Source organism: Saccostrea echinata, unplaced genomic scaffold (assembly GCF_033153115.1).
Source record: "Saccostrea echinata isolate AGI-Se365-2 ecotype Australia unplaced genomic scaffold, CSIRO_AGI_Sech_v1 ptg000022l, whole genome shotgun sequence".
Lineage (NCBI taxonomy): Eukaryota > Metazoa > Mollusca > Bivalvia > Ostreida > Ostreidae > Saccostrea > Saccostrea echinata.
This window is the reverse complement of record NW_026889771.1, coordinates 6,431,578-6,455,637: the sequence shown is the minus strand read 5'-3', so window position 1 is coordinate 6,455,637 and position 24,060 is coordinate 6,431,578. Positions and strand designations below refer to the sequence as shown.

Below are 24,060 nucleotides of genomic sequence, written 5' to 3'. Positions count from 1 at the left end.
AGGCCCTAAACCATGTATCAATAAGTATGAATTTTACTTTTGATAAGATTTTATAAGATTATAATGCATTTTCAATAAATGACCAATTAAGTCCTACCCTAGAGTCTGAACTAAGGGGCCATGAATTTATGTTTTTCGAAGATCCCATTTTTGGCCCCACTGCACAGGCCCCATGGAGGCAGCTGAGACCTTGAAATTCACCTTATTTATTTCCCATTATTCATAGATGCTACTTATACCAAAATTTGTTGACATTGTTTCAGCCAGAGAAGAAGCTAAAAATGTTCAAAAGTTTATGACCCTCACACGATGGTCAATGGATGACACACAATGAACAAAAACAGATAGCAAGTAGTCAACCAAGTGACTCGGGTGACCCCAAAACAATCAGCAATCTATGTACAAGCATACACCATAGTCAACAAACCACGCATTCTTCACAAAGATATATAAGATTTTATGAAATAACATAAAACAGGTAATATTTGATATATGTTGATAACAGTTTGTAACATATGAATTACAGCTTGTCTGTGCAAGTTTAGTTTTTGCATATATTTACATATATATGTATTGAAAACAGATGAGGCTGCAACAAAGCTATGTTTCACAAAGTGCAAGATTAAAAAAATCCATAACGTATATATATAAATATATATAAAAATAAAACATAATAGGGGAAGAATCTGTCAAGACTTTTTAAAATTTTAGATAAAGGGGTTAGGTCAGCACAATCCCTTTTTCTTGATGTGTCCGAGAAGAAAAAACTACAAGTACCCCAAAACATTTCACCTTCATTTTCACAACACTAAGTCGTAGGTAACCTGTAATTTAAATGAATTCCATGCATGTAAAAATGTGCTTATTCTTCATTTGAATAAATGAATAACATAATACATATAGTTATAACTTTAAATATTCATATTTATGTGTATACATATCTGTAGGCTGAACAACTTAAACATCACAATGTGTACCTGCCTGTATATATAAAAAAAATATGAAATTTTGTGAATTCCTATGAAATGTATTTCATGCACCATTTCTTTATCCCTGAGTCACATTCCAGGAGCCAGAAACGTATCTGAACACTTTTTCTAAAGACAAGTGACAGTACATGGATACTATATATTTACAACTGCATCTCATGAATATCATAATACCACCATGCAAAAAGGTATAACCATCAAGTTAAAGTTAATACGAAGAAAAAAAAATTACGGAAATTTTAGGGGACTTCAATGAATATTAGCACTTGAAATTTGTTACCTGTGAAATTTATGTCTGAAATATCATTTATGTAAATATCATTTATGTAAACTGATTACATACTTCGTTTTGTTTATTATAGGTTTGGAATCAAGAACCAAAGAAATATTTCCTACATATGTGGGAAACACTGAGAACAGGCAAACTGTTGTGACCATAATGCTAATGTACGAACCTTATTTTTACAGCATAGATCAAAATTGGAAGCATTCAAAACAACTAATCTCAATATGATAAAATACAAAGTATGAAATATTGATACACAGAAGAGAATCATATACAGCTAAAAAGATTTTTGTTCAGTAAAAATATGATGAGTTTGTTCTGCAAGTTGATATTTCTATCTTTCTATCCCATGTGGCATCTGTGAACTAAAATCGTGGCTTGGATCTGTCGTTTGTCATAGTTCTCCTCAAACTAACATTGGCAAATTTAGGATTTCTTTGGAAACTGTCAAAAACAGGATTAAAAGAGAATTATCATATCCATTTAACATACAAACAAAATTCCAACACATAATACATCTTATATATAAATTCTGTATATTACATGTACTTTAAAACAATACATTTATGCTATCTAAATGCTATATCAAATTAATACATATAAAATCATATATAAACACTACTAATTGACATACATATATATCTCATTTCTATTTTATATGTTGTATTTAGCAGCTACTTTTTATATTCTGATTTGGTCAAATGTACTTGTTAGTTTGTTTTGATATAATCTAATATTTTCTTTACTGCAGTAAATTGATCAAAACACCTCATGCAATTAAAACAGGTATGGTTTTATGTGATATTAACAATTAGTAGATGGTTGTTTATTGGGAAATGATGACAATTTTAAAGCACTGAAGTTTTTTTCTGTTAGTATCAACATGCAATTTAGAAATAAAGTGGGTGTTTACATGTAGCTTTTTCAAACATGCCATGCTCACCCCCAAATGAACTGAACAATGAATTTACAAGTACATGTATTAATAAATTATAGTTACTCCTACTAAAAAAATTAAAAAAGTATCTACAAGTCTCTGAGGTGGGAAAAATTTTATAAGACTATTTTTCATGTCCACATCTTTACTGGTTTTGAGATGCATGTTATTACATGTATTATGTTATTTGTGCATTTTCAGTGTTTAATAAAAGGTATTCTTGTTATAAAAATGCATGTACAAAGAATTTTATTATGACACAATGGTCAAGACTTCAGCGACTCTAAACGTAAATACATGTTTTGTGTATTACTCTGAATCCTCTTCATCTGTCCCAGAATTCATTGCAGTTCTGCGTTGTTGTCCACCAATGGGAGGGGGCCCAGGTGGGGCGGGAGGAGGGGGTGGGGGAATGCTGTGTTGTTGACGAGACATGTGACCATACCCTGGCATGCTTCCCTGGGTGTTCTGGTATAAATTGTGATAAACTGAAGTATCAGACTGTGCAGCTGAAGCAAGAGTGTTTGTGATTGGTGCAGAAGTGGGAGGTGGAAGAGGTGCTGGTGGGATGGTGTAAGATGATTGGTTGATTTTCTGGTTTTGAGATGCAGGGTTTCTTCTGGCAGGAGATTCTGATAAGTGGGATGAATTTAAACTGGGTGATGCTGAAGAAAGTGAGGAGGAGGGTGTGCCATTGCCTGGGGAGGGTTGTTTAGAGGCAAGAGGTGATGGGGGTGGGGGCAGAGGGGGAGATGGGGGGTTATTGCCCCTGGCCTCAGTTCTAGAATAATTGATGTCCTGGTGATGAACATTCGGTGCTTTCTCTCCAGGTTGCTGTACACAAAGAGGTAAAATTCAGAAAAAAAAAAACACTGATACATGTATTATTAAAAATAAAAAACTATCACCAGTTAAGTTTATAACTCTGATAAGATTATTTCCTGTTAATATTCACCAATTCTTTAGTATTCAAAAAGGTAGAAACTCTTGTAATTAAACAATATTTAGTTGAACAACATTTAACAGAGAAAAGGATTAAAATTGTTCTCTGGATTGAAAGTCTATTTTTAAAAGGATTAACAACATTAATTATGTGCTAGAAGAGCTTAATATATCATTTGTTCTCAATCCAAACCTAAACGTAACATAGTCAGTTTTATTTTTTTTTAAAAGTGATCAAAAACCACACAAAAATACCTATATATTTATTTTTAGTTAGTGTTTATTTTCTAGTTTTTTAGATGGGGTCTATTAGTTTACTGTCAGTCGAGGCCTCAAACAGAAGTTGTGCCATATACATGTAGCTCACCTATTGAATCTAAGTTAAAGAAAAGAATGCAGATGTTGCTTTGGTCGAAAGACACAATGTTAATCAAACAAAAGAAAGCAATTTGAAGATTTTTCTACAAAAATCATAAATACTGGTGAAACATTTTAAAAAAAATTAAATCATTATATGTATACAAAGTACTAGGATGCATAATGTTAGACTGCATCAATGTTTGTTTACTTCAAGGAGTGTCAGATTAATTCTGAACTTGTTAAATTAAATTCAGACAATGCAGGCCCCTCAATTAAAAATCTAATATAGATTCACAATCTAACATTTTGTTTACAATGTTCATGTTTTAAGAGGCAGTCCACCGAAAAACCAGGCAGTATTGTATTAATAGGCGGCACATCGAATGTGAGAAATATTTGATATTTTATTAAAAACAATATCAATGTAGCCCAAAAGGAATAATGTAATTGAAGATTTGTTTGATAATTGCTTATTTAGTAAAATATCCTTGTGTTTTGTGTTTTTGAATGCCCCTATATAAACCATTGAATGTAGGTCAGAAACAAAGAACTGTAATTTCTAATACATTTTTAACAGGACTATAATTCACACTTAACTAAATCTAGAAATATTTCAACTTTTTGTTTAAAAAATAAAATCGGTGGGAAAAACACTTTTGATAGTAGTTTTCTGGCAAAATATAAGGACGTTTTTATGAAATTTTGTGATGCAAGAGTTATCTCCCGTGGCATCGGTAAATCTGCTCAACACCTTTTTATCGGAATCCTAGTGAAATATTTAGAATCGATACACCAAAGAAAATAATTAAACAAAAAACTAAATAATTTATTTTCAAAATATAATTCATTTTCGCCTCCAGACGTAATATTTAGATTAAAATTGGCTCTATTATTCAGGTTGAATCCACGTTTCCATTGATGTATCAGTGACGTCATATACCTGACTAATATTGCGTCACAATGAAATAGTTACAAGTTTCCAGAGAAGTTTGTAAATTCTTTGCGTAAAAGTATAAAGAAAAAGATTTAAAAAAAAAATTATTTCTCTTTTTCTGTTTAATTACTCTTCAGAGTGCATTATTCTAAATGTTAAATAATATTTTAATATCAAAATGTATTTTATACACGGGCGGCGTCTCAGCTAGATGACGTTTTGATAAGTAATTTTATACATGTCTGAGAACTAATAATTTTCAACTGATTTACTAGGATATGCGTAAAAATAATTAATGAAGTGTTTATCATGAACATTTCTTATAGAATTGGGAATCAATGATGAATGTTTTAGATTTACGCAACACTTAATTCAACGAAGTTGAGATGTTTACTTCATGATATTTGTAAAAACTTAAATATATTTATCTATGCAGTCAAATCAAAATAAACAATCCGAAGTACGATTAAAAATGAAAAAAAAAAACCCTGAAAAATAAGTTATAAAAATATATTTATTGAGTTAAACTACTGCTGAACTCCCCACTATAATTTGGCTCTAAAACGGAAGATGGTTTAGGGAAACATTTCTTTTTTTTTCTTTTACTTATTTATTTTTTTAATTTGGCGATTGAAACAATCACACACTCACATTTAATATGGAGTTTAAACATGTGACTATGTAGGCCAATTCTAAAATGTTTTCACGTTCATGAAACCAATTTTTATAAATAATGATGTCATGACACCCCCCCCCCCCCCTGCTTTTTGCTTGCGATTTATCGGCTCTTGAATAATGATACTATATATGAAAGAACTTATTTTCTTATTTATATAAAATAAAATTTTGTAAAAGAGGAAAAGGCTTTACAGATGACAGGTAAGAAAAAACTTGGATAAAGTCGAGACTGTACACATAAAAATATTTCCTGTATTTAGGCAAGTTTAATTTCGCCACTGATAGAATTTACTCTTTAATTCCAGAGGAAATAAAAAAAAAAGAAATTTTACTTGGAAATAAGATAAATAATAAAGCTAGAAAGCTGTCTGCTCTCATTTGTTGCATAATGCATGTACAAATACTTTTTTTTTTAAATACCGAGTATCTATTAAGAATTCAATCAGATGTTTTACATGTAATCTTCATGTACGTAAAAGACATTAGTAATTTAAATAATATATAAATTTGAATCTATGGTTACACTCATTTAAAAACAGTTAACTGACTGAAAAGAAATAAAAGACAAGCATATTTTTCTGATAAATTAAAATGAAGAGCCAAATTTAGGAAATGTTTCTAAATTTACAGTAAAAACCGATCCCGATCCGATGGAAAATAATGAAAAATTAACAAAGTTATCAAACTAAAGGCACCTGCCACCTATATAACATGTTAAAAAAAATAAATCAAGTAAGTTTTTACTCATATTACAACAAAAGAGCCAAATTTAACATTACAATTATAGTATTTTTTTCTTTATATAATTCCGGTCGGGATCGGTTTCATTTGGGAAAATTATTAAAAAAAAAAAAAAAAAAAAGGTAAATTTGACTCCTTTTATTTCTTTCAATATACCTGTTCCCACTGATTTTATTGAGTGATTCAAAAGTTTGTACTTTGTATTCATAATAACATAAGAAAAAAAATCTGTCCTTGTAATGTATTGGGTTTTATAACGTAATGAAAATTGGATACTGAATTCAAAAAGTTACTTGCTTAACTCAAATTTGGACCATATAATTTTTTCTAAAGAAGTATAAATTGGAGTCTTATTCATTAATAAAATAAAAGATAAGAGTCTATGCTATAAATAATATTCATCCACACATCCAGCTTTTGAGTATCTGTTACATATAAAACAAAATAAAAACGTAGTAATTTTTTTTACCCTTATGTTGACCTTTTTGCACTTAAAATTAAGCATTTACCAAAAATAGGGCTAGAGGAGCACTAAAATTTTTTGAATGTTGTCATGTGTAAACACTTGCTTTAATAAGTCTACATGCAAAAAATAATTAAAATCCATGACATGCGATGTGCCACCCATTGCCTGGTTTTTCGGTGGACTGCCTCTTAATTTCATATTAGTTTTCAATTTTCTTAATTTTTTTATAAGCTAGTATCATAACTCATCAAAATCTACAACAGTGGTGAAGTTTACAAAATCATGAACTTAATTAAATTGGCCCCATCTTTCAGTACTGTATCCGTATGTAATGTACTTTGATTTATTTTACATAAGGTTGACAAATCTTGTATAGCCATGTTTTATCCCAAAACAAATCCAGTTAGTATAAACATTGTTTAAGCATGCAACCCCTACATACACACCAATCAAACAATTGTTAAGTTAAAAGGTATAGGTCCATCAACAACATTCCAGCAGGCGATATACCTGATGGTCTGAGGGCAAAAAGTGGTATATGTGGTCCATATCAGAGCTCATATATGCCCCCTGCCCTGTGAATTGACGTGGTAAAGAATAAGAGCCCATTAGACCAGGATGTTGTCCAGTCCACCCAGGGTGGCGGATTTGTGACTGAAAAGTTATGGAATGGTGAATACATATTCCTGTGATAGTCTACATGTTTAATATTGATCAAGCAGAAAGCAGTGCCTGAATTAACATGAATGAACTAAAGCTAGAGATTCCATGTGTACCAGGAAACTACACAAATGAAAATTATAAAGCACAGCAGCATACAAGTGTAATTTTTAAAGACAAAATTTCATGCAGTAATATTTCACACTTAAAATATTTCAATTAAATTGCCATTTAATTATCATGAAAATAATAAGTTGATAGCTGTATTTTTTAATATTTGAACTTTGTCCAAAATCCTGTTTTTAATCAGAATTTGTATATAAGGGGTAAAGTAACATTCATTTCTTTGTCTCCCTTACCCTCATGGGTAGAGGACTGTTATTTCCTGGTAATCTGGTGCCCGACCCTTCATACAGGGACTTGGGTCTCTGAGCACTTCCTGGCATGCTGTGCTCCATGAAATACCCATCAGCATCGGACGGGTCATCCAACAAATCACCCATACTCTTTACTCTACCATTCATCCTGGAATTATAAGAGAAAAATAATGCAGTGCAACATTGATTTCTGGTCCATAACTTTTTTAAAATCTCTTCATCTTCTAAGTTCTAAAATATCATCTTTAACTCTAAGCACAATTGTCATTCATTACAAGGATTGTAGAGTAATCTCCCTTTACTCCTGATAATTCTGTTTGAGGAGACTTATCTTACATGGAATGTCCATTCCGTGTTGGAGGCATATGGAAAGGTTCTGTGAAGGACAGAGGGAACCAACCATATCTGAAATAAAAACATTTTTACTACAAGTTCATTGAAGCCCTATGAAAATGTGTAACTTAAATTTGAAAAAAATAAGATTATGACACATGTGAATAAGAAATATCACAATAATTTAACACGTCTACATCAATAGATGCAGTAAATATAAAGCTATTGACATCATTCTGCTACTGACAAAGTCCTTACTTTCCAGCATTTGTGTTGAGACCATACTGCCAGCCATCAGAAGACTTCTCTCCCAAAATGTTGATGATGTCCCCCTCCATGAAGGACATTTTAGTGTCCCCATCCCCATCATGAGAGTACACAGCTCTGACCTGGAGCCCAGATATAGGGGGAGGTGGGGGAACTACTCTGCCATGGGGTAAGGTCCTGGCTGTTAATGAAAAAAATGATAATTTTTTTATATGGATATGTCACCTATGTGGTCAATGAATATTTGCTTTACTAGATACTTTCTATGTTCTAGATAGTTATGTGTACCTGGAAAATTTTTTACCTGGATAACTTCTTAACATGACAACTTTCTCAACAATATGACTTAAGTACATATGTATCAGGTAATTTCAAGTTGAAACATTGAGACTCCAATGAAATCTGACCAACTATAAATATATTAAGTACTGAATATATGGTTCTCACTGTAAGTGTCTGAGGCTGTGTCTGACTGTACAGGAATCGGGCGTCTATAGACATCATGAACACTCTGTGACCGTTTATAGGGACTGCCCAATGATCTGGTCTCAATATCATTTCTGTATACTCCTCCATTCATTTCACTCATATGGTCATGATCCTGAAAGAGTTTCCATAAATAACCAACCATACTTATTATTTCAAAGATTTAATTATCATTATGCAATTATTGAAAACCAACATTCATGCAGCTTTGTATTGTATTTCGGAGAAAGATCGATGCTGGATCTTGCTACATAATGCATATGCTTCATGAAAAGCACCCTGAAAGAGTATTATGGGTTTTAAAACTGATATGCCTTGTTTCATAATAATACAAGCCGAAGCCTGTGACTTTTTTTTTCAAAAGACAACTGCTTTAGCATAATTTGATTTTTGCCAATCTGCATCCAATTCTTGGTTTGAGTGTATATATATTAATTATATTGATTTTCACAATTCTTAAGAGCATAATCCACCAGGAGAACCTACCAAGTAATTGTATAAATTCTGAAATCTGACATCAGCATAGAACTATAATTTCAGGATGAAAAATTCACAAAAATTTCAGCAGAACAAAACCAACAAAATACTGGAAGTCAAGATAAAAGATTATCATACAACTGTTCAGTCACTAGCTAACTTATTGCAACATAGATATGCCATCCACTTGAAAGCAGTTTGAAACGAACAGATCATATTATCTCTCTGAATGACACCAGATCAGATGACAATAATTGATCTGGTTAAGATGTAATATTCTTACTGGAATCATTAAGAGTCGGTTAGCTTCCGGTGGTAGGATGTGAGGTTTGATGGAGAGCTGTTTCCACTTTATCAGTCCTCTCATATATGTCTCTGCTGACTGGAATTTAACAAAATAATGAGAATTTATTGTAATATTATATGGACACAGATAAATAATGGCAATGAGAATGTATTAAAAAAAATGTTTTAAGGGGGATAACTCTTCTCTTGAAATTATAATTTGTAGGTGATTTGAATATTGATTGATTGAAAGAGATTCATCAATAACTGTTAGACTATAATTTATATATTAATCCTTAATCACTCTATCATCCCTTGTTTATAGGATGATAGAGTGATTAAGTGCAGTGCAGGAACACTACTAGGAGACAGATTCCGTAGGTCGAGGGTTCAACCTCGGGTTGGGGCGGAAGTGGGTATCCTTATAAAAGTGAATTTCTTTGTGCTTTCTATATCAATATTTCCTCACTTAGGGCAGTTATGTTAGTTTAAGAGTTGTTGTAAAATGTGCTTTATAAATATGAATTAATTTCAATACAACATGTATTGGTAACGATCCTCTGATAAAACTAATGTTTAAGTAACTGTATCTCACTTCCATTCTCAATGACCGTGTAGTGTAGGGCAGCGCCGCGAGAATTCCATCGGCATCGAAAGCAAGTTTTTTGACTTGCCTAGATGGCTGAGCAGTCTAGTGCGCTGTTTCTGCACTGCTGGGAGACAGATTCCGTAGGTTGAGAGTTCAACCCCGGGTTGGGGCGGAAGTGGGTATCTTTATAAAAGTGAATTTCTTTGTGCTATATATATATATATTATGAACGAACAATTATGCAAAATAGCACAAATGTGCTTAACCATATACAGTCAACCTGCAAACACAAGTAGCTCACATGCTACTCAAGTACCAAGAACAACACAAATTATTAATGGCAAACAGTGACCTTTTTTTATGAGCTATATTTATAGAGTCTTTCACCTAAAATTAACGACAGGTAAACTAAAGAATACAATAACTCACCTGTTTGTGGTGATTGGCGTACAATGTTGCCATGGTATTTAGTCGATCCAATAAAAAACAATGACATTTCCTTTCCTCTAAAAGAGCCTACAAGTAATGCAGATTTTTTAAAACAATTCGAAATAATATAGACATGAAAGTTCTAATCATTTTTCAACATTATAAATTTACTTAGAATAGCTAGCCAAAACTAGACCATATCTTTTAATTCCTTACCTAATGGTTTATAAGGGTTGGAATTATATTTAATGGAGAATGAACTCTTTTTTTTAAAATTTTTTTTTTATCCTTCCATCATTGAATACCTGTATTTTATAAGTTGACTAGAAGCAAAACTAGAGTTAACTGAAAGGGACATCATAATAACTCTAAATATTGAACAATATAACAAAAATTTATAATGCCTCAATATCTAATGAGAGACATTCAGATCACATTATCACTAGAAGGGTCCTTCATAAAATGTTCAAAATCTCTAAGGTCTGACACGGGGAGTTTATAGACTTCCAAACAAATAAACTTCTACTTGATCAAGTCCAGTGCTGTAATCCATCTTACCAGTTTTAGTCCACTTAGTCTGAATTCATCTAACTTCTCTTGACATCTCTCTAATGTTTTAATGTGCTGAAAAAAATGTACAAATGCAATTATCAATGCAAAGATACTTTTGAGGAGAACTTATTGTACACATGGACACTGTGAGATTCAATTAAAAAATATATCTCAAAAACACAACAATGAAATTTCCCTAACATTAGATGCAACAACAAAACCCATTCAATATATATGCAACAAGTAAATATTTGGCAATTTAATTCTTTGATGTTAGAAATAAAATATGAGTGCTTTTGATTTTGTGGTCCAAGTCAATGTGGCTAAAATAAAGTTAGAGGATGTGTAAACTTCATTATTTTATTTTCTGCAAATTTTATTGAAGCACAAACTTTTTGAAAAATGGAACAATCACAGAAATCACTGTTAAAATTGAGATGATCCCTGCCGGTAACAAAGTCAGACTCGCTTATTTCACCAAAGTTCTACGACAAAATACCCGGTACTAAAATATTACTGAAGGTCATGAAATGTAACTGCCAAAATGAGTAAGGTTGAATATAACCTTGTTTTAATATGCAGTCCAAAATTAAACGATTATATTCTTTTTTCCTCACATATTAATAAATAAATAAAGAGTTTTACTGATAAATTATCACATGGACTTTTACCTGAGCTTCTTTTTGCTCCTCAAACACTGGTTTATTTCGACTCTTTTTGCGGAACTTTTTGAGTGATTCTGTGGCCTTGCTGTACGGAGCAAACACAACCTTGTGACCGGTGGCATATTTTTTGTACTGTGACTGAAAAAGACATATATTACTGTTTTAAACAGTACGTGATTGATCTTCCACAATGTAGATATCACAGAAAAACTGGCATCGCTTTTATTTATTATGGATATGTTATGTTATAAATGTCTGTAAAGCGTCTTTAGAAAACTAATGTATTGATTTAATAAAACCAGTGTCTTTATCACTATTTCATAGTTTGTGGTGAAATTTGTTGTTTACCTGTGAAAAAATGCTATAAATCATGTATATCTCAAAATAATTTATCTGCATAATATAAGTCAGTGCCCAAATTGACCTCTTTCACGTCCAAGCAATACTTGTACAATCAAAAAGATCATTTGCTAGAGTGCAATAGTTTCTTTATCAAGGTTTGTTCAGAAAACCCAGTCTTTACCAAAACACTGTTTTAGCATTGTACTGTCATACTGAAGCAATTCTAGTAAAACAATTAGGTGCCAGAAGTTCAAAGTTTAAAAGTTATATTTCAGCTGATTATGAATTTTAAGAAAAAATCATAACTTGAAAAATAGCAAATTGCTGATGACGGGACCTAGTAAAACTCAAAAAGTTGTGAATGCAACAAAATTTTGTACATTTGCAGCATATGAAAGTAAAAAGTGTTTAAATTTACAAATGTTGTACTTCAAGACGTCAAGATGAATGAAAAGGCACTGATCAAATTTTCAGACAAGTATAATTTAACACTTGTGTTCATGAATTGAGAAAGTCAAGAGGTGCTTTGCATTGTTTGCAAAGGGATAAACCAGATTTTGTTCGAATCTAAGACCCAAAGTGTAAATATTCTTTACTCCCACCCAACTGAACTATTCTTAGTTAAAGTCCACCGGGCCACCCTCTACCCCTACACATAACTGAGTGATTCATTATGCTGTACTCAATAGGTGTACTTTATCTATGGTTGTATATTTTGACTGTGTTTAGTAACAACCAAATATTTTGCTAGACAAGCCCATCCGATGTGCATAATTATTCTCTTAGATTGCTATTTGCTACCTATGGTTTATTCGTCATCAGGTTGTTGCATAATCTGGCCGTGATCTCTAAATTAAATGTATGCAGCTCTACGTGTAACTATTGTATCCACTGGAAATTGATAAAATATTTACCGATGATCTTTTGAATTCATTCTCCAGTTTCTGTTCTAATGGCAAGATGAGTTCTGTGAACAAGGCTTTGGACTGCAAAAGAAAATAGCAACTAAAGGTGTGCATGTAGGAAGCATATCATTTTACAACCATACAATACATGTTATGTCCTAGCTCCCTTTCTTTCTGTTTAAACCTTGTATCATGTCTCAGCAAAAAAATAAATTGACAGACCAGAGAGCCACAGTGCCATTCTAAAAAAAAAATTATACATTTTTTGTACAAAAAAAAGCTGCATTCAGTTCTGAATTTAGTACTCTATATCCTTACCTCATTTGCACAAAAGCTTGATTTCAAACAATTCCTTTGACCTCTATTAACTACTTTCACAGTGGACATCTGCATGAAGCATGTTGGACTGAATTGTGTTGCCACCCAAAATAGGAGTACAAGTAGGCAGAATTTTCTATGATCTTAATTTCAGGCCCAGGAGGGCTATTAACAATGCTTACAGGGGATGTTTTGTTGCGTATTGAGAAACAGCGCACTTTTTTTGTGCGCAATAAATATACACTTTTTTCAATGGGTGGCACTGTATATCTCTGGTCGTCCATCCCAATTTTTTCAGACTAGCAAGCACAGATCTGCAGATAGGTCCAATGGGTATACAACACATTTCAACATTGAAGTTGAAAGTGCAACAGACTGTCTACAGATGACACACTTTATTTCAAACTTCCAAATATTATACTTTGTATTTATTATACTTCATTCTGTAATAAAACTTGTCTACGATATACAGCACGTATTATAATTTATTCCTAGAAAAAGACATCTGAATTTTAATTAGCTAGAATATATTAATTACATTAAAGGTCACATAAAAAGCATTTCAAATCTTGATCCTTCTTTGTTACACTACAGGTATAAAAGCTTAATTGACTGTAAATTTGACTCTTAGTAACTGTATACCTCTTTATTGAACCTACATTTTCTTCAACTCTGGCTTGTACTTCCTTTTGAGCTTCTGCTATTTCATATATTGCTTCTCCTGCAACAAAAACACAATTACTTAGTGTGTCTCAGGTTTAATTGCAAAAAAAATTGCTTTCAGAAGGCAGGTAAATGAATGTATCTTTCAACTTAGTGAAAAATGATTTCCTGATATTTTCACGATTGGAATGCTTAAATCAGACCAAATCATGTTATTAAACAGTTAGAGAAGTCTTTTAGATGTATCCACCTTGAATAATGTATTGATTCTAGACTTCTTTAACACAGGAACACCCAAAAGAGGCTTAGCACTGTTTGCATTGATCCACTCAATATATAGTTTATTCATTATTACGTGACGAGTTGAAGAACATGCAATACATATCAAATTTTTCAATGAAAATCAAAGACAGCATGATCAATAAATAATCACTGGGTGATTTACGTAGATTTTCTTTCTTTCTCTCCTCATCTTTTTTATTTGATGAGTTATGAAATGTACATACACACAGTATCAGGCTCTGCAGTATAAAGCAAGAAACAAAAGGATTTACAGCTTTAACCCCCCACTCCCTTTAGGCCCCCACCCTTCCCCTAGTTCTTGGATTTTTTTACATTAACTTGATGCATTCTGACTAGTTATCAGTTTACTTATTAAATACAGGTACTCCAATTTTTGGGGATAAATTAATATTTCTGTCATTATTCTGACTGAAATCATACAAAATTTCAGTTACCCACTTCACATTTCTGATTTAGTTTAAAGTGTAATAGGAAAGGAGAAAATGTATGGCTGGACTGGGAATCGAACCCGAGACCTTGCATCACTAGTCAGGTGCTCTACCGACTGAGCTACCCAGGCCAATATCCACGGCCCAAAACCATTACATTCCTCCCTTCTTAAATTGTCTTTGCCCTCGAAGACACAACCCAAGTTCTTATTTGTCCCTGGCAGGTCTTTCACCTGCAAGTCCAGGGGTGGTCAATGGCACCAAATCTGTAACAGGAAAGCTGAAAATGTTTGGCTGGACCGGGAATCGAACCGGAGACCCCTGCATCACTAGTCAGGTGCTATACCGACTGAGCTACCCAGGCCGATATCCATGGCCCAAACCATTACAAAAGAAATTATATGCTCCTGAATCATTGTACATATTTCTGCCTTTTACAATATTTCAGAGTAAGGTGACATATGTCTAGGCCTCTGTTAATCTATAAAAATGTCAGCTTTCAACCAGTAAAGTACCAGTTAGATAATTAAATTCTGTTTAAAAACATTTAATTGGCCCAAAAAATCCAGATGTTACCTAACTAAAATTTCAATTTTGAAATAAAGCTATCAAGTATTGTCAATTGTAATCACTTTCTAACAGTTTATCTTTTGTTTACCTTCTGTCTCATAACAATGAAGCACAAATGAGCATCTTATCAGAAAACAAACAGGGATAACCTCATCTGTTTTGTAGCCGGGTTCACCTGACATTTTATCTCTTTCATTTTTAAGCCACTATGATCATATCATTTGTGGAATTTTTGTTTTGTTTTGTTTTTAAGATTGAAACAGTGCTTGAGGGCTGTCATTTTCAACAAATTTTCAGAATTCTCAATCGTAGCAGTACTTTATAAGTGAAGGAAAATTTATGGGAAGAGAGTTACCTCCCTTGTTTAAATATTTGTTTTGCATATTGCTATAGGGTAGCAAAGCCTATGGGAAAAAATACATATATTAACCTTTTCTAATCACCCAATGCAAACATTAATATGCATTGTTAACTGATATTTGATGCAATATACAGTGCAGGAACAAAGTTGATCAAATCACCAGCTGCACAACGTACATACAGTACATCCTTCTAACCAACCTGAGAGTCTTCCCAATGCCTCAAGCTATCAAACTTTCCCCCATTCTAGCTTTACTTCTGAAGAATTAATACAACAAAAACTAAGCTTTGAATGACTTTTAGAGAACACGTCCTACCTTTTGTTAAGATAATCTGATATTTCCTCTTTCCATTTTTCTTGTTGCCTTTTCTGTCCATTCTTACATAATTCTCATTGTTTTTTTCCAGTTTATTCCTTGTTTTAGGTAATATTTCTATTTATTAACTTTTTCAGATCTTAATTAACTTTTTATTCACTACATCCACAAAGTGCTTTTATCAGAATTACACACAAAAAGCGAGTCACAAATATTGCGATGAGGTCATCGAATGTCTATTTGTTATATTATTTCTATAAGCTTTAATTTAATTAATACATATACAGAGTTTCTAAATCTTTAAAGATTTATCAGTTACAGGAAAGTCAAAATTGGAAGAATGTCACCATCTCCAAATACATCGTCATACTATATATTCAATATACTTGCTAACATGGAAAAGAATTAACTAAACTAACGATAAACATTTTACTCTATAAGCTTTAGTTAATGGCAAATGAAATTTAAAAATTTTTGCTGCTTTTAGATTACAAAAAATAATTGTGCAAATGGCCCTAAATCCTTCAATAGTATATGGAACAAATGTACTGGGTCCAGGGAGCAGTCGATACATTAATTAATCAACCTCCTAATAGAATCTAGATATAAGTATATGAATGTGATTTGTATAGGGTGTTTATTTTTATCCGTATGTGGCCGTGCCCTATGATTCTGATGAACAGGCAGGTATAAAAATGTCACACTGAGCTATTGGGTGTGATATAAACATGTTATATGATCATAGTGCTAATACTAAAACTTACTGGATGATGTCAATAAACTCAGGTATATGACATCAATTCATAATGAAGATTACAACATTGTCAGTCACTAGTCCAGCAAATTGGTTTCTTTTAAAATTACATAAATACACTGTTTAATAATTTAATTCACTAGTGTGTGAGAATTGCAATTGATTTTATTTTTTGGAGAAATGCAATCTAGTAACTTTTTAGATTAATTCATAAATACATGATTTTGATTGAAACTACATGTAAAACATTGTTCAGCAGCAGGTTAATTTCTTTGAATTCTGGTATTTTCAATGTAACAAAGTTAAATGGTGGTATTGTATTTCACCCTCCTGTATTTGTGAACTGTTTTATTAAAGTTTGATGTTGTATTAAGAACAATGATCTTATCCATTCAGACCCATCAATACATCCTAGTGTCCTCGTGCGTCACTGTCTCCAGATAAATACATGTGTTACCTCGTACCAGACATACTATTTGTTTTTTACTGTGCCATATCCACAGCAACCAGTAAATGCTATTTTACTACTCGTACACCTACGGGCATTGTGCAGTTTCTAAGTGTATGAATTATTTCTTACTTGATATTTACTCAATACCGCACTTTTATATTTCCAAATTGAACCCAGAAGATTTCTGGAGTTATTTATGCTGCTATAATATGAAGATAAACCCTATTTAAGCATTTTCAATTTAGTCTGACTGTGAAGACTCTTACGTAAAAACATAATTGGCAATGTGTATTAGAAAGAACTTTTATTATATTCCATTGATAAAAAGAGGTGCATGTCTTCTCAAAAGACACTTCAATTTTAGGTGGAGGTCATGGTGGTGTCTGGGTGTCTTGTAAACTGGAGAATTCAATATCAATTATTTATTATTGAAGTGAAGGATTCAGTCTGCATTACTATAACACAATTCAAATATCTCCATAGACAGATAAGTTTTGATAAACACCAAAAAACATTCACTCTGACAGCATGTTTTTATATGTATTATGAAGCCCTTTAATAAACCTTAGTATAGTCAAACCTCATCCACCATGCATGTTAACCTACTGTGGTGAAAAAGAGGGAGAATCAGACCTCAAAAGTGGTAGCATTGCATGCGACTTTTTTGTCACTTCCATTTTGAAACATGCATGAAAATATGCCTCTAATATCTGCAATGATTTAAATAAATATCAACTCCAATGAAATAGACAAAAACATTAAATACATACAAAGAAATATTTTTCATGCTCATCACAACAGCTTTTAGTGCCTGTTTAGCCTTAATTTTGAAGGGTGATAAGCCTGGATGCAATCATTTAGTTGCCATGCAAATACAGCAAATGATGTCATTTGATGATTCAGATCTAAAACTAATTTCTTTTAACAAGATTTGTATTTACCATGATGTTTGAAAGCAAAAGAAGAGTTGCAAAAAAGTATAAAAATGAATGTCGATTCCCTTTTTTACTTTTATGAACAAACTCAAAAGTTTTCATCCAGATTCTAGAATATTATATTTCCCTTTTTCTCTGTGCTGTGTGCACATGTTACTGTCAAATGTGTGCTTGAAATCCATTTCAACATTGGTATGTAAAAAAAATTTGTATGCTCCCAGTTCAAATCATGCAATATCTTTAAAAATCATTATAATGAGATTTTGTGGCTTCCAAAACGGTTACCCATTGGCTAACCAAAAATGAATTTAGTAAAAAAGTAGTTAAGCTGGAGATGGAGTAAAAAAAAACAGATCAGGACTTCCATGTAAAGCGGTAGAGTTAACATGTATGTCGTTCACTCAAACTCAATTGGACCAGGAAAAAAAAACTTAAGGATCTGAGACACCAAGGTTGAAATTGTAAAGACAAGGTGGTTGGGAATTCCACTTCACTTCAACATATCCACACTATTCGAGATATCAAAGTTCGAGAAACCAAAGTTCAACTGTTATTCAACTGAGAAGTGGCCAAGTTTTGGTGGTAGGGTAAATTTTTTTGACATGACTAAAATTTCTTTCACCACACCAATGAACAGACAATACCCTTGGGATATTTGTCCATATTAAATACATTTTTAAAAATTTGATAGTCCGACTTTCTGTCAAACATCAATTATCGTCAATATGAATCAGATTGTCCATGCATAATGTCACCTAACTTCACCTCTGGTAGTACATGTAACAAAGGTGACTTAATTACCTGGTTTTTGCTTACTTGACACAGTCCAAATCATCTTACATAGGCACTGCCCGTCTGACAACCGACAACTTCATTAGCATACAACACCTCTCTGACACATAGGTCTAGACCCTAAATTACGTCCCTGGTCTGACTGGCTCAAAATTACCCATAAATGATTATTTCATTCACATTTTCTCACTTGCAGAATTTATGTATCAAAAAACTGGAGTTAACATTATTCCTATCTTGCTAAGTTACCTCCCTTAAATTTGTGTTGGCACTATGTATATGACTGATTAAGTTTATGTCCTAAGGTTGATTAATTGGCAGAACACTACACTTAACAATTTTGTTGACTTTAGTTTGACTCCCAGCTTAGCCCCTCATTTACTTTTCTTTATTAAATCAATGAAATGACACTTCCCTCCTTTCTCTCTCTCTCTCTCTTTTAGAGGATGGACTAGGGATTGAATGAAGTCACTGAATAATTTCCTTTTTATCTGAATGACAAATATTCTTCCTTGTTATTTTCGTGTTTTTCTTTTTTTCAAATGACTAACTTTTGTGTGATTAAAAATCAAAGATCAAATTGCATAAGTTCCTCATATAAGCTTTTTTTTTTTAACATAGCTAGAAGTCATTTTGGTTTATCTTCTGTAAATACAGCTGATAAATCACTCGAGATCAATCAGAAATAACTAAGTCTGAAATCCTCATATCTATTTCCACAATAGCCCTGTCACCTGGTACATGTAATTTTTGATAAATATCATATGTCAGGTAGATACAGCCACTAGATCAGGATGTTGATATTTCTCAGGGTGAATGATGCATTAATTTGAAAATGTTATGACCCATGTGATGTCCATTTTTGGGCAAAATCAAAGTTGCAGGTCTTTTGGATGAGACCTTAAAAACCGAGGCTCTGCGTCATGGCAGACTTAGCACGAAAAAGATCCCTCACTGCTCAATGGCCCTGAGTGCTAAGTAAAGGTCTAAATTTGAAGCCCTTCACCTGGTATCTGGCACATTTGATCTCAATCTCACTTTTACAAAAGGAATATTTAATGAAAAGTGAGACTGAGATAAAATGTTCATCTAAGTTTTATGGCCCTGGAGCCTGGGGATGTCTCTATATGAGTGAAAAATTCTCGAATGGGATGTAAAACAACATACAATCAATCAATCAGACCAATTGAGTCAAGTGCACCATCTTTTTTTTAATTAATTTTTTTTTAATTTCATTTGGATTAATGTACAGTTAAATATTTGTCAGTATCCAGATATTTAGCTTATGCAAAATTCATTTTAATTTTGAAAAATATGTCAATTAAATTGGACCATGAACCGTTCGACATATCACTTATCTTTTATAGGCATAATGTATGACATTGTACAGAAGTAGTCATTTTTTTAATCATGCAGTCTGCCAGGGTTTATGTATACATTCCAATCAATTTGATAGTGCATTGTAAGCATCTTACTGACCAACTCAACCATAAAAAAATAAATAAATAAATCCCTCTAAAACCCTTCATGTATCAATCTGTTACATCACTCTGGCGGAGCAGACCAGTGTACACCCTAACCCCATCAATTACAAAGATCAATGGCTAAAGCTTACAACGGGACAAAGGGGGAAATCATTAAATGACAACTGTTCCCACCAACAAAAGGGAGATGTCATTATCCATCATGTAGGCAGAGGACACACAGATATATATACACCTATGTAATCCTGCTTTTCACATTTTTCATCTTTTATCTTTAAAGCATCTTTTAGTCTTTTGTTTTGTTTGAGGTCATTAGATGCATGAAGATGAACTGACTCAGACATGATAAAAATGTGACTTTATTTTCTTTTTCAGCTATTTTCTATGTATTTTTCCTTTCTCTGTTTCAACAGAGCACATATAGTGATATTTTTATTGAAAAAAAAAATAATTTCAATAAAACCTTTTTAAACATAACCAACAATAGTATGAATGGGGAAGTGAGTGTACCAAATGAATCAAACTAACTTTAAAAAAAACACTATTTATGAAGTTCATGGTACACTATATGATTTACTTACAGATCTGCTTGAGCATGAGGAAATTTTTAATTTTCCCGATATACTTCAAAACACAAGGTACAAGTTATAAGCAGCAATAGTGATGTAATACTTAATTCAATTTCCTTGTTCTTGTAATTTCATTTCATTTTTTTTATTTTGAGGGGAGAAAATAAAAGAGAGAAGTGAGTCAGAGTCAACCCACATCAATGTGTTAACCTCAAAGCACAGTCCATCATCAATAACATTAACCATTTGTTCACTTCTTACTTCATCTCTTTATCAAAAGTTCCTCTAATTTCCATGTTTTTGTCCACTTTAATTTTACTGCTTATTAAAAAAGATTTTCAATTCTATACAATGCAGTTAGTTCCATATCGTAATTGCATCATAGGGAATATGAAATTCATAAAACTTTAAAGCTAGCATTCTGTGAAAGGAAATTTTGAGACTTTTTTCCTGGAATAAATTCAGTAGAAATGACCTCATTTTCAGTATAAGCTGTGATACATCTTCTATTGAGGACATAATTAACTTTCAGTTATATTGCTGGCTAGTATATATTTGCATAAAATTACAATTTTTATGACTTTACAGGTCTAAATAATGTATAAATGTCATGAGTGTCCCTAATGTTATAAAAAAAATAATGTTTATTTCTTTCCTTTCCATGTTAAATATCTAAACAAGTAGAAATGACGGTTTTAAGATGAAATAAAGAAGATAATCTTTGCATTACAACAAAATCCTCAATTACTACTAGAATACTTTGATAAGTTTTGTTTGCAGTAAACTCTTTGTCTCCTGATATATCCTCACATAAATTAATAGGGGGATGGATAGGAATGTTGTCTCCCTTTTAAAAAAAACAAAATGAAAGGAAGTCATATAAAAAGCCACCTCCCTTTAAAAACAGTAGGTGGAGAAGATCCTGTGAAAGTTGTCTCCCTTTAAAAACCAAACTATATAAATGTTAGTAAACACTTCTTAACAAAATATAAAACAGCTGGCCAATTTTCAAGACCACACAACCTAAATCTTCTGTAATGTTTGAAAACATGAAGATTTTTCATGATTTTAAAAAAAAAAAAAAAAACTATCCTCACTGATTGTTCTTTTAAATTTGTCATTCAGTTGTAAGACCTGACCATTTTTCAGTCTTAAAATCACAGGTGTATACAATCATATGATAGAGCCATTTACAACTGATTGTAAAGTTTGTTTGATGTTTCACCAGACATTAAGTATCCTGAATTGTTGTAACAGGCATCTACTAACAGGAGGAATAATCACGAGTCTCCGTGTATCTTATAGCCTGGGGGGACTTCCATAGCCTCGGCTGATTCATTGAAATTTGTCATGCAATATGACAGAATCTGGGATAGCCATTCAAAAATTATTCTATTTTCTTTTTAGCAATATCAAAAAAAATCAACTGAGGTATATTGAAAAACCTACCTATTTCTTCTGTGCCCCCTGAGCATGTTGTACGGGCTGTTTGCCCTACCCTCAACAAGGCTTCTGTATAGGCCCGGGCAGCAACTGTTAGGCCTAGAAATGAACATGAACCATTCTTATAATAGCATCATCTAATGGCAATATTTCTTTACATAAAATTTACATACTGGTCCAGAGAAGCAATATATTTTTTATAGCAACAATTGGCCCATTTATCAGAACTACCTATATACAATATATACATTTACCAACAATGTGATGAATCGCTATGAAGTATACAAATAAATCATGGTTTTTATATGGGCATACCTTTATCTTAATCAAAGTCATTACTGGGGGAATTATTACCCCCTTTTCCCACTAGGTACCACTACCCCATACATTATTGTGGTCATTTTCGAGCCCTAAATTAAATGATGACCACACCCAAAATGACTGCACACAATACCTGTTTCATGTCTAAATCTTCCCCTTAGGTGACAAAAGTCTGGAATGTGCAATAATTTCTCTGACATAGTTTTGACATTGTGAGCCCCCTATGAGAGAATTAACAGGCATGCATCATTTTGTAGTTAATATACCCCCTTGGAGTAAAAAAAACCCGGCTGATGGAAAATTCATATTATGTCTACATAGCTGTCCAGAACAGCGGATAAGTTAATGATAAGTTATTGTTTCCTTCTGTAGAGTTTATCTTTACTTAGGGGACGGTGAAATTATTGTGTCAACATTATAAATGACACCCTTACCTTGCAAGGCCTTGTGGTACATTTTCCCGCATGCTACGATTTGTCGAACTCCTGGGTTGAAATTCTCCGCAAGATTCTGCTCCAAATTCAATCAAATAAGTAAAAATTTGACGAGATATTTGCTTTTTTATAGATATATCATATAACTTGCATCGTCGAGAAAAAGATATATATTCATAATGCAGGGGAAAATACAATTGTCATTTATTATTTTATTGATCAAGACGGACATGACGATTGTTGGCTATTAAACATGTTTATCAAATGACCGGAAATTTGTACCTGTCTTTCTACAAGCAAGGAAAATAATATTGATTTTCAGCATGCAGGTGTGGTTCTACGTTTTATAGTAAGATAAAATTTTACCTTGTATACTGATTCCGTTATCTTATGGTTTTCATCTGTATTCTTCATATTTACAAATTAACTGATAATTCCACAACACTAAAGTAAAAATTGCGAATTAAATCCCACATGCACACACACTCACGTTAAACCATCACTACTCTCAAGCGCTATCACAAACGTTTGACAGCTGAAACCCAGGTGCGCAGTGTACCGTTATGCGTCAAAGGTGAAAGGTCACGTAGAGTCAACTTCGTAAAAGCGATATATGTCGTCCTTCCTTGGTTTAAGTAGCAAAATTGATTTAAATTTTCAAGAGAGAGGGAGGGAGTCATAAATTTTACCACAGGTACTTGGGTCTTGGTTTATAAATATGTATACCTATTGATACTTTTTTTTACATATCAATAGGTATACATATTTATAAACCAAGACCCAAGTACCTGTGAATTTTACAATAGGTTATCCATGCAAAACCAGAATTTTAGTTCAGCATCACATTGACAGTATATGGTGTGATCCCCCCCCCCCCCCAGTCAAATGATTAAAATGATCCATGGCACTGGCAGTACCCACTCGACCCTAATAGGACCCAGTAAAAAATATTACGAAGAAAAGGGTATTCCGTAGTCATTCGTTCATAAATATGATCAGTATATATCCTTTTATCTCGAAATCCCGCCCTGCATTTTTCTAGAAATATACTGTGCAGCTCTTCAATGTTATTATAGAATAGAATAGAATAGAATAGAATATTATATACTATTTCCTGATTAAAAAAGGTTTTATTCCTGATAATTTGATAAAGCTCCTTATAAAATTGTCAATTATCCGTGGCAATTATTTAATTATTTACGGGGGGCAAATACATTC

The 24,060-nt window shown here is 32.6% G+C and overlaps 1 protein-coding gene across 1 annotated transcript; it reads right to left on the bottom strand.

Moving 5' to 3' along the window:
• Positions 1-479: 479 nt before the first annotated feature.
• Positions 480-23,362, bottom strand: LOC133190302 (brain-specific angiogenesis inhibitor 1-associated protein 2-like). Its single transcript, XM_061325846.1, has 16 exons — positions 23,209-23,362; positions 22,843-22,918; positions 22,094-22,186; positions 13,678-13,739; positions 12,710-12,781; positions 11,460-11,591; positions 10,795-10,860; positions 10,237-10,323; positions 9,217-9,315; positions 8,418-8,571; positions 7,962-8,151; positions 7,707-7,775; positions 7,353-7,518; positions 6,844-6,987; positions 2,526-3,046; positions 480-1,719 (listed from the first exon to the last, which is right to left on the bottom strand). The coding sequence occupies exons 1-16, from the start codon at positions 23,254-23,256 to the stop codon at positions 1,641-1,643; spliced, it is 2,058 nt and encodes a 685-aa protein (XP_061181830.1). The 5' UTR covers positions 23,257-23,362; the 3' UTR covers positions 480-1,640.
• Positions 23,363-24,060: the final 698 nt, after the last annotated feature.